At 40.4% G+C, this 12,075-nt stretch overlaps 3 protein-coding genes across 3 annotated transcripts; 2 read left to right on the forward strand and 1 right to left on the reverse strand.

Annotated features, from left to right (window-relative positions):
• Positions 1-675: 675 nt before the first annotated feature.
• Positions 676-2,471, reverse strand: EAE98_004626 (uncharacterized protein; the record flags this gene model as incomplete). Its single annotated transcript, XM_038952246.1, has 2 exons — positions 676-1,769; positions 1,817-2,471. 2 exons carry the CDS (start codon positions 2,469-2,471, stop codon positions 676-678), a joined length of 1,749 nt encoding a protein of 582 aa, XP_038811782.1.
• Positions 2,472-2,925: 454 nt separating this feature from the next.
• EAE98_004627 (uncharacterized protein) lies at positions 2,926-4,444 on the forward strand (the record flags this gene model as incomplete). Its single annotated transcript, XM_038952247.1, has 3 exons — positions 2,926-2,967; positions 3,021-3,080; positions 3,132-4,444. The coding sequence occupies 3 exons, from the start codon at positions 2,926-2,928 to the stop codon at positions 4,332-4,334; spliced, it is 1,305 nt and encodes a 434-aa protein (XP_038811783.1). The 3' UTR covers positions 4,335-4,444.
• A 537-nt stretch (positions 4,445-4,981) lies between these two features.
• Positions 4,982-7,526, forward strand: EAE98_004628 (uncharacterized protein; the record flags this gene model as incomplete). The annotated part of the gene is made up of 6 exons (XM_038952248.1): positions 4,982-5,358; positions 5,419-5,444; positions 5,500-5,811; positions 5,864-5,935; positions 5,986-6,673; positions 6,728-7,526. 6 exons carry the CDS (start codon positions 4,982-4,984, stop codon positions 7,179-7,181), a joined length of 1,929 nt encoding a protein of 642 aa, XP_038811784.1. The 3' UTR covers positions 7,182-7,526.
• Positions 7,527-12,075: the final 4,549 nt, after the last annotated feature.

Here is a 12,075-nt window from a genome sequence, read left to right on the forward strand (position 1 = left end):
ATTTATATTCAAAGCCGAAAATACAAGGCTTGAGTGGTGGATAATGAAGGAGGGGTAAGGTTAAGCGGGTAAGAGTTTTTTTTGTGGTGGGGTTCTTGAGGTTGTGAGTGATTGGTGGGTACTCAGTGAAGGATCTTGGTTGGTGTACAATACGTAGAGGCTAATAAGTTGGTGGAGCCGTGCGTGGAATGCAAGGTTACGTTACTTGGTTGATTGGGCTGAGCCGACCGAGCCGAGTTGACCGGCAATTATAATGGCTAGGTATTCAGAAATGATCAGAGAAGTATGGATTGAAGAAGGTTCTTATATTCTTGATATCAATGATGGTGAAAGATAGACTGCATACATGCATGGAAATGGAAGACATGTGAGGTTTGAAAAAACGCTGAATGGGTATCTATGTATCTTTATAATGTACAGTGTACGCAAGCTGAATGCTATAGTATGCTCTTTTCTTCATCTTCCTCTATTCATCTTGTCTCATCCCGTCAATAACTCCAACCCATGCACAATAGCCAAATTGCTAGCCCGATTTATCTCCAACCCTCCAAAGCAATGTGATTGACCCATCATGAGACACCAGGGATACACATACATACTCAGCTTGAGATTTTATACAATCCTGGAAGCTCTACAAGTGAAGTTGTAACCAAAATCCGAGCTACGTTGTAGCAGCTAAAAGTTGAAATTATTACCATCATCTTCATCATTACTGTTGCTGATGGCCTCCTTGTCCTCCGGTCTCAGCGTTACAACATCCTTGATTTCCTCATTGACCAAATCTCCCATCTCAGAGCTATCTGTCAATATTGTCCTGGCTTCCTCGTCGGAGACATTCATATCTTCCTTAATCAACAAAACTGTAACTTCAGGAACGACAACTGAATCAACAAATGCAGCTGTGCTTCTTGCTGCGATGAGACGGTCGAGGGGTGCTCTGTACTTTAGCAATGGCGTAAACTCGTGCATGATGTTTTCGGAAATCAAACGTAGACCTCGAGAACCATAATAGCCAGGTATAAGATTCGTAGAACTCTTCATCAAATTTCGGTCTTTTCCCGATTTGACCTTTTCATCAAACACTTCTCGATAGTGACAAGTTGCGCCTCCAATTATCTTCTTGATGAATGCATGATGATTGGAAATTCTGGAATCCAAAGTTTCCCAATCGATATCAGGGTATCCTTTAGACTTCCAATTTGATCGAGCACTTTTTCGTTGATGAGATAAACAAAATTTCTCCTGCTTCCTAGTATTCATCTTTCCGAGAGCCTTCAAATCTTCAGCAGCTACAGGTTCGTTACACATTGGACAACGAGATCCAGTGTAATCGTCGATATCCGAACTATCTTCCCTCTCGTGATCTTCCATGCCGATAATAGCATCCGGATTTAGCTTCTTAGCCAGTTCCTCCGCTCCATCCAATATATCATCATCATCGTATCGTTGAAATGGTCTGGGTTGCGTTGATGTCGTCGCGGATTTCGAATTCTTCAATTTGCCGAACAAATCTAAATCTGAAAAATCGTCATCACTGAAATCCGGGCGCACAAAGCCTCTGACTGGACTTTTGTTTTTCGTTGGACTATCGACTGTATAGTCTTGAAGCTTTTGCTTTCCCTTGTCGCTGACCAGACTTGAAGATCTACTTTTGTAGTTCCTGAACTGGTTGACGGGCGCTGGATTCTTCTTCTTCCCATACATGGAGGGCTTATTTGATTTGTTCTTTGGTTTGGTATCCTTGAACAACGACAGTTTATTGCCACCAGCTATTTCATATATTAGTGAATGCAAATCAATGTCTTGTTGAACGTACGTCTTGAAATTCTGGTCTGATCCGGATGCTCTTTTGTGTATGATTTAAGCTTCTTATTACTGGTCTGCATGTTTCCGAAAATGTTCACAACTGGATCATGTTCCGACTCGTTCTCATTCTTTCTTTTGTTGCCATGAGTTGACTTTAGTTCAGATGACCGCTGTCTTGAGTCCTTTGGAATGGGAAAAGAAGACGTGGTAGGTGTTTGACTCGACTTTTGATTTTTTGATCCAAAAACGGTCTTCGTCATATCTGCGCTAATTCTGGAGGGCGATTCGTCTTCAGAAGAGTCGATGATATATTTTCCATCATCATCAGAATCATCTGGAGGTCGATCAACATCCTCATTCACAACTTCAATTGACTTCATGATAGAGGACTTCGATGCCCCTGGTTCATTCTCCTTATTTGATCCCTTGTTTCTTCGCTTGCATGATGCTGCATTTTGAGCGCCGCCAACGTCGCCAGAATTTCGAACCTTAATTGCATCATTGGGACGGGTTGTCGTTGCGGCTTTTGTGGGCATTGCAGGTTGTCCTTCCTTCTTTGGTCGATTGAGTGATTGTAAGAGATTATGAGGATAATCCTTGGTCAATCCAGCACGTCGTGGTTGTGCTTTCCCTCTATCGTTAAGATCTAATTTTGTTTGATCCATCTTGAAGATCGCGTCGCGGTAGGTATGATAAGTAAAGTAAGGCAAGGAAAGAGTGGTGAAATGAGATAGGCGCGTGGATTGAGTGGAAACATTCACTACCTATCCAGATGCAAAATGAGAGAGTAAGAATTGTAACTTCATTGCTCTCTGAATATATAATAAATTGTACATTTATAAGAAATCTTTGAAGGTTTGTACGGTGACAAGTCTTTACCTTTCTTCACATGTACAGCTGAATTGATACGCTCGAGATACGGTATCACGAGAGATGAGAGCTTCAATGTATAAATGGTCCAAGCTTCACCATCCTTGTTCATGCGGGATTCACCAATAAGGCCCGCGATTCCGTGTACGTACTACGGCACGATATCTACCAGGTATCATCATATCACATCCAAATGTTCTGAACAGTACCTGGTCCTTCACCAGAGGCATTCGCTCCAGAATATCGATCATGGCCGCTCTCAACAGAAAATATGCGGCATTGCCAGATTTGGTATGTCTTCAGTGGATATATAAAAGCTTCAACATTTGACAAACATCCTCTAGGATTCAGCACCAGATATTTATGAAACCCCTGAGTTAACAGAGGATAATTCAACTGCGCCTGTAGGTTATCTCAACATCATCCTTCCCTCCAACCCTTCTAACGCCCTTCAGACTGGCAGACCTCGTTCCCAATCAACATCTTCTTCTTATCAAGATTTCGATGAAGACGACGACGAAGTGGGAGGTATTTCCCGTGCGCGATTACAGCCCGATGAGGCCCGTTCACATTTCTCTCCAGCACAAGTAGATGCACGCGATGTAGACTTCTCCGATAGAGTCACGGCAAAAAGGAAATCATACAAAGCTTCTTCCAGGCGACATAGGAAGAGGCAAGACGGCACAGAAGAATTTGGCGACTTCAGTGATGACGATGATGGGGAAAGCTTGGAACGAAAACTCGCAAGATTGCGACGTGAAATCGAGGAAGTTAAAGAAGAATATGGAAAGAGAAACCAAGAGAAGAAGGATATGGGTGAAGAAGAAGAGTCCAACGATGGAGATGATGTTGCCTCCTTGAGTAAATTATTGGATGGGATATCTGTCAGTCAAGGAGATCAAGTCACAAGTGCTGGAGCAAGATTGGCGAGGGATTTAGGAACTGGAATCAAAGCAAACGGGCCATCACAAATTTCTCAAGGAACCGGAGAGCCTGCTACATACACTGTTACATATGCACCTACATACCAACAAAGTCATGCTTTGGCGAAAGCAGCGGATTTCGATGGACGATTGGCACTTCTAGAAAAGGTTCTTGGACTTAATTCGACAATGGACTCTAGTAGTAGCTCAACAGCCGTTTTACCGACTCTTGATATTCTCGAAAGACAAGTCTCAATCCTTACCGAGTCTACGCCATCATCCCTTGACAGTATAAGCCGAAGAGTTCGAACATTGACACAAGAAGCTGAAAAACTAGAGGAGTCTCGAAAATCGGCCAGAGCTGCAAAAGATGCTTTAAGATCAGCTGGAGGAGAGACTGTCCCTGAGGATGGAGAAGACTCTGAACAGATTTCAAAGATCAATGCACTTTATGGAACTTTGCCTACTATCGAGAATCTCGCACCTCTTTTGCCATCTTTACTGGACAGGCTACGATCATTACGAGCTATTCACGGAGATGCTGCTACAGCTAGTGAGAACTTGGATAGAGTCGAGCAAAGACAAGTCGAAATGTCAAATGATATCAAGAAATGGCAAGAAGGATTGGAGAAAGTTGAGGAAGCAATCAAACAAGGAGAAACGGTCATTGGAGGGAATATGAAAGTTGTAGAAGGCTGGGTCAAAGATCTTGAAGATAAGATGTCAAAATTATAGTTAGAAGTGTCAGCCTTGTAATTGATAGCTCCCGTCAACCTAAGCATAAGCTAGGTGTTTAAGATACCCAATCAAAAGTATGAACCGATTCCCACCTCCATATACCCCGGATCTAGCCTCGTCTTTCTTGGTATAGCTCGTATAGGTAGGTACTCCATAGAGAAGATTGAAACATTGAAATCCACTCTCGATGAAACTCGTTCTCCTTATACAGCAGGTAACGGACGATATTCCAAGCTATTATTGTTTTGTACCGTATTTAGAAAATTGTCTTTGTAGAAGGCTGAGTACGTGGAGCCTTATGTGTAAGATATAATTTGGCGTTATCTGTCATATTAAGCTCATTACCCCCTTTGCACTTTCCCTTTTTGTTACATTTACACACTTTCACTCGTTCAATGTTCATTGAGTGTTACAATTGAAGTACCTCAGAAGGAAAGCAAATAGGGAAGTAGTATGTGAGACCTTTCCAATTCCAAATTGCTCAGTAAGTTCATTGAAATTCCTCATCCCTTTCCTCATCAAAAGCAATTCCACATACATATCCGTAGGAAATACGTACTCATGTTTGTACTTTGTCAAATGGTATACGACACGACTTTCTTATTTCACATTCAAATCCGCATGCGCATGTGCATATAATCGAAATGACTATGGCAATAAATATTGATGATGACGCGGCAGATTCGAATTCGACCTTCGACAAGAGAGAATTAGGAGAGAGGCAGAAGCGCAATTACTTCAACAGAGGGGATACGACTATCAATTTTGACGAGCGACAACAACAAGCTGAAGAATTTGAATTCGACGAAAGACAAGGACGCTCGAGAAACAGGGTTCGTAGTCGTGTGGTAGAAGGTCTGGGCGAGAGTAGTGAAGGGGTTCTTAGAGGAGGGGATCTTGATTTTGAGGGATACTTCGAAAGTAAAGCAGATATGGCTTCATGGAGTGGGCAACCGGCTATAAAGGGGAGTACGGAGCAGATGCGAATGGCATTGTTGACTTTTTCTTTGGTTGGATTGCAGTAGGTTTAATCTGAAAGAAAATGATCGCAATCGATCACATTGACTGATTTGGTGTGCAGGTTTACTTGGGGTATTGAAATGACCTGTAAGTTGAACATCGCTCGAGTTCATGGGAAATACTGACTGATTGGCCGGAATAGATTGTACACCATATTTACTTTCGCTCGGTCTCACGAAATCGAAAACCTCTTTAGTATGGATTGCGGGACCTTTATCTGGGTTGATTATGGCACCGCTTGTGGGGGCAATGGCAGATCGTTCGCGTTCAAAATGGGGTAGAAGAAGGCCATATATGGTGGGGGCTTCTATACTTGTCGCATTATGCTTGTTAGTACTGGGATGGACAAAGGAAATCGTATCTCATTTTGTGGAAGAAGGGGATTTTAATAAGAGCTGTACAATATTTTTGGCAGTGTTGGCAATTTATGCGGTGGATTTCGCTATCAATGCTGGTAAGTTTGAAATTCCAGCCTGGGTATTTGATGAGGATATTAACAAATATAGTTCAATGGAGTTGTCGAAGTCTGATCGTGGATACTCTTCCTATACAAAAGCAACAATCAGGATCAGCATGGGGTGAGTTTGCTTCACTCACTCTTAATCGAAAAATCATTGACATCTTCCAGCTAGCAGAATGGCCGCTATGGGGCACTTGGTCGGTTATGCTATTGGTACCGTTGATCTTGTCGCTTGGTTTGGTCCCTCAATGGGTGACACACAGTTCAAGAAGCTTATTCTAATTGCGGCGTTTGCGCTCATATTTTGTGTGTGTGTCACTTCGTGGGCCGTAACGGAACGTGTTTTGATATCTAGCAAAGACTCTGACTCCCAATCTGGATTGCTCAAGATTACACGACAAATATATAGAACAACAATGACAGTTCCTCCAAAGATTCAAGCCATTCTATGGTGTCAATTTTGGAGCTGGATTGGATGGTTTCCATTCCTATTCTATGGTACTACATTTGTTGGAGAAACCTACTTCAGGTATGATGCTCCGCACGAGATCAAAGAGTCTAAAGATGCACTTGGAGACATTGGACGAATCGGAAGCATGTCACTCGTTGTGTTCTCATTCGTGTCGTCTTTTGGATCATTCCTTTTACCTCTATTGATCAAGTCACCCGATGAGGACAAATTCACTCAGCGACCTCCAGCAAGTATTGCTCGATTTGTTCAAGCATACAACAAATACAAGCCAGATCTTCTTGGAGCTTGGTTTGTTGGTCATTTGATGTTTTCATCGGCTATGTTTTTAGCACCATTTGCATCTTCATTTCGATTTGCAACTTCGCTGATTGCATTCTGTGGATTGTAAGTTTTCAAAAACATAATTTCATTACCTTACCATTAACTAACACCTTCTAGGCCATGGTCTGTCGCATCTTGGGCACCGTATGCATTCCTTGGTGTCGAGGTAAACAAGATGAGCGGTCTCCCATCTTATAGCCGCCTTTCCACCGCCGACCGTGATATTGAGCTTGAGTCACCCACTGGTCCTCCATCACCCTCCCTACTACGCCTCGAACATGGCCCAGTTGGAGAAAAGGAAGACGTTGCGTCTACTGGTGAACTTTCTGGAATCTACTTCGGTATCCTTAACATCTACACTACCATCCCACAATTTATTGGAACTTTTATCAGTATGATTGTTTTCAGTATATTGGAGCCAGGTAAAAGTCCAGAGTTGGCTCAAAATGCAAAGGAAGGGGAACATCATGGGACAGACGGTCCAAATGCTATTAGTATTTGTTTGTTCATTGGTGCAATCAGTACTCTTGGGGCTGCTTATGCAACTAAAAAGTTGAGAGATTTGCAGTAGGAGAGTTGGTAGTATTCACGAGCCTGTAATTGTAAGATAATAGCGGGATTCATTTGGATGGGGATTGATATTCAAATTTGTGGGTAGCATTGCATGGCGTTTTGGGTGAAGAGTACTTGTTTGAGGTAGCTCGAAGTTTGTTGTTGTCTTTTTTGCAAGGTGTTGGGAATAGATTGGGATGGATGGATGGATACTGGAATAGATGACATGAAATATGTCTATTTCTTTTGTGGTTTGCTGAAATGCTCTAGATAGATAGGTGGATGGAATTATGTGCATCATCACTGCTTCTTGTTCGTGTATTATTGATTAAAGGGGTGAATAGGTGTGTATTGATCGTTCGATTGGGAATCGCGTGTTAAGCATGATTTGAGGAGGGGTTTCAATAAAATAATGGAGTTATTGAATCATATTATGGTTTGTCTTGAGGTAAGCTTCGAATGTCTGTTTTATGGTGGGATATTGGAAGGCATCCATGTAATGTCTTCCTGACTATTCATTTATAAAATCCTCTTTTATGAGACAAAGAGTATAAATATTGAGAGGGTAGGTGAGACCTCTCTTCTTACCTAGGAAAGTGTACCTAGGAAAGTGTCTACATGTGTATAATTTGTCATCGATGAGGAGCTATCTGTCTAGCTGGCTGCGTTTATGATTTCCTAGCCTGCATAGAAAGAGAACATTCTCCCATTCGACGAATAGAATTGAAGTGCAACTGAGATTGAGAATGGTCTTCGATATCCGTTTAGAACACACTTGGGGTGTTCATTCGAACAAGAGTAAACTGAGAATCCATTTTACTGCTAGTAATATGACGATCTGATGCTAGCATAACAAAAACACAACACATGCCCACAATGACATTATTGATGTGTTATCCAAGTTCGTAATGACCATCTACCTATATGTTCACAAATATTCAATAAATGCTTACAAAAGATACAAAAAGAGACAAAATCTCAAGAATGATGACTTTGGCAGGGGCAAAACGAGAATCTCGGAGCAATTGAAGCTCCCTAGCCGGTTCGAACGACTGACCTGACGATAATAGCGATGTACTACTGCAATCGTCCGCTCTACCACTGAGCTAAGGAAGCGATTCTTATGATGCTCCAAGATGAGTTCTTTCATTATTATATACCAAGCACGAAAGGGTGAACTAAACATACTTGGCGGGGTGGGGATGCGGAGTGGAGCGTCGAAACTCATGTTGAAATGGAAATGAAAATGGGTGGAGATGGAATGAGGGGTTAAAAGATGGGATTATGAGCAAAGAATCAAGCTCTATGGGTATACAATCATGTGATTAAGGACCGCTGGCGCAACGGTAGCGCGTTCGACTCCAGATCGAAAGGTTATCCGTTCAAATCGGGTGTGGTTCAATACCTCCTGTGATCGCTGACGTTTTTGCTTTTGTCGGCTTGAGGGAAACCGCAAGAGTTCACAGTTGGAGACTTGAAGGGAAGGAGATGAAGAACACAGAGCGCGTGTGAACTGTGAAGAGGTGGGAACGTTTTGGCTTTTGGTGGGGGGAGAGCGTGCGGGACTTCTGGGTCTGATCTGAGTCTTGGAGATAATTTAGTCAGATTTGTTTTTGCTGGGTTACTTCTCATCAACTAATTCGCTGGATATAGTGACTATCCGTGCCTGGGTGAGATAAACCATAGTATTAGAAATTTAGAATAGAGGATTTTATTCAATTGAAGTTTATCCATTCAATCAAATAGTTGAATAGTCTTCTTTTTTTTCAAGGTACCACGGCTGGTGGATTGATAGTGGGTGAATGAAGGGGTTAGCCGAGCCGGGATGGGGTTGAGGGTCGTCTAGCTCCACACATCAATTTTTCATGCATGTGGTGGGGGAAGGATCAACGAATGTCTGATCACGTTTCTTATTTACTGAGGCCGATAACGCGCATTTGGCATAAACCCCAAAAATAGATTTCTGCCTAAGCTAAAATCTAATTTAGAATTTAGTGGTGTGTATTTAAGAATAAGTTTTAATTCAGTACACAACCCTAAAAGAATTGATAAAATGGAAAGGAAAGAGATATTATTATTAATTAGAATTCAAGGAATCGATTGATATAATTACTTTTAAATTATCTCAAAAATTGAAATTTAAATTTAATATAAAAATATTCCTAATAAAATTGAAAAAGATCTAATTTTGATATTCGGTCTTTTATTCTTTAAGTATTATTAAATTGAATACAAATTTCATTTTTTGAGATAATTTAAAAGTAATTACATCAATCAATTCCTTGAGTTCTAATTAATAATAACATCTCTTTCCTTTCCATTTTATCAATTCTTTTAGGGTTGTGTACTGAATTAAAATATTCTGTTTAATATTGATAATATTATTCAAGGTTTGATTAGTCATTGAGCGTAATAATTAAGGTATCAAGATAAAACAGATTCCTAAGTATAATGAAAGTAGTTAGAATTGAATATAAATTTTAATTTTTGAGATAATTCAAAAAGAAATACACCAATCGATTCCTTTAATTCTAATTAATAATCAAGCCTCTTTTTCTTTTATTTTATTAATTTCTTTAAAGTTGTGTACTGAATTGAATTCTCTTATTTAATATTATAAAACCTAACTAAAGCTATATTAGTCATACAAATTAAACGAGCTCGAGACGAGATAAGCTGAGATAAGCTCGATAAGGAATTCTTACTAAGCTTGAGATAAGGAATTCTTACTAAGCTTGTTCGCTTATTTCGCTTATCCTAAAGTGGTCTATGCATTATAAGGAAAACTATTTGAAGATAGATTTTAAATATTAGTACACTTCCTATAGAAAATTTCGAAATGAATTCTAAAAACAGATTAATAAAGCTAACCCTAAGGGCTATTCAATGATATAATTTGTTTCACAAAAAGTCTTCAATAAGATTGAATTCTATCTTTCTTTATTAGATTTCTATAAACACACCATACAGATTCTAAAATTTCTTTTTTCATTAGGCAGAAATCTATTTTTGGGGTTTATGCCAAATGCGCGTTATCGGCCTCAGTATATTGTCCCCCACCATACTCTTCGGAGCGGGATAATCTTTTGAATGGGTATATATTTTTGAATCTCGAGCACCTCCACCATCAAACATCCCTCGTGGCGCAATTGGCTAGCGCGTTCGACTGTTATCTGTAATAAGTCACGTGATCGAGAGGTTGGTGGTTCGAGCCCACCCGAGGGAGCTTCATCTTTTGCAACTTTCTTTTAGATATCTCGTTGCGTTGATTTTTGGTGCTTTTTTGAAGTTGTTGAATTTTTGATTCTGGCCGACGTGGGACGCGACCAATGAAATTGAATAGCCGAAGCCCGACCCCACCAATTTTCAATCTGTGTTTGTAGTTTGCTATATTTCTTCTTTGATCAGACGATAATTCTTAACTGGTGAATGAATAATTTACTATAGTAACAAAGTCGAGACGTTAGTTACGTCCATCTAATGAGTCTCGCATTGTTGCAAGTTCCAATATGAATCTAGAGCATTTATTAGTAATAGTAAGTAGTCTTATCAAAACTATCAGTAAAGGCTTTCATTTGTTCTGAATTAGCGTTTCATGTACGAAAGAAAATAGCCATATTATTAAGGCTAGCTTTATATCACTACTCGTGCTGCCAGAAAGTATGCAACTCCAACGCAAGATGCACATACCACAAGATGGTAAACTACAAGAGGACTAACCTGGTTTTCATAGCGCCGGAGTTGCATACTTTCTGGCCGCACGAGTAATAACACATCATCATTTGTGGAATACTCTGCCTAGTCACCAGTTTACCTACCAACCGAACCTAGACAAATAGATGATCTAATCTAATTAGGTTACCGCTTTTGAAATAGTCTAGGGTTTAATAGGATGGAAAGGTACGAGTACCTTGGTGGTGTATTTCAGACGGGCTGGGCTTAAGTGGTCCCCGCATTGGGTTTCGCGAATCATGTATATATATCCTACACGAGTCCTTCTCCACCGAACATTATCCATCACAACAATATGAAGGCAGTCTTTCTATAGCCATTCTAATTTTCCATTGCCAATTCGATTTTCCATCAACATTTCGATTTTCCATCGCCATCTAGATTCTTCTTCATTCGCTGCCAAAACGCAATATGTGGTGGTGGTAACGTCGTCGCTCCGGCAATCGACTCTGATGCGATCTGGATAATAATGGTTTTGTACTTCGCCATTTACTGTTTAGAACAACCCCCTTTACATTCAGTGTAGCGGTTGTCATTCAGCTTTAGTTGTTTAGAACAACCCCTTTTACATTCAGTGTAGCGGTTGTCATTCAGCTTTAGTTGTTTAGAACAACCCCTTTTACATTCAATGTAGCGGTTGTCATTCAGCGTTAGTGGTTTAGAACAACACCGGTATGATATGTGATGATGGTTATATCCTTAATAGGACTAGCTGTTGTTGTCATTATCAGGACTTTTTTCTGTAACACAGAAGCGCTTGCTATTATAGCTTGTGCGGGAGATGATAGCTTAGCCTTATGCTTCGCTTGATCCTCATTGCAATGTCTGGCGTGCCGGGCATGTAAAGAGGATCTATGATTATACTCACCTATAATACTACACATTTATAACCTTGAAAGTCCTGATGCCACATTATTCAAGGATGGGGTGACTTTTATCAATAGTTAATATGAGCATGCTTGGCCGATTATACATATGTTATTGGAATAGTCCTGGCACGATCTGTATAGTGATGTGGTTACGTTCTTTGACATGTATATTAATGTGATTCGCCCACCACTTCACCTAATAACATTTATTGATCATTCCTCAATCTAGTTTCATCATAAGCATCAAGGCTATTTATAGTCTAGGTCATTAGCAATCCTACGTACTGTGTGAGGACCAGCATTGTTCTTCTC

This window comes from Botrytis deweyae, assembly GCF_014898535.1.
Source record: "Botrytis deweyae strain B1 chromosome Unknown BDEW_008, whole genome shotgun sequence".
Lineage (NCBI taxonomy): Eukaryota > Fungi > Ascomycota > Leotiomycetes > Helotiales > Sclerotiniaceae > Botrytis > Botrytis deweyae.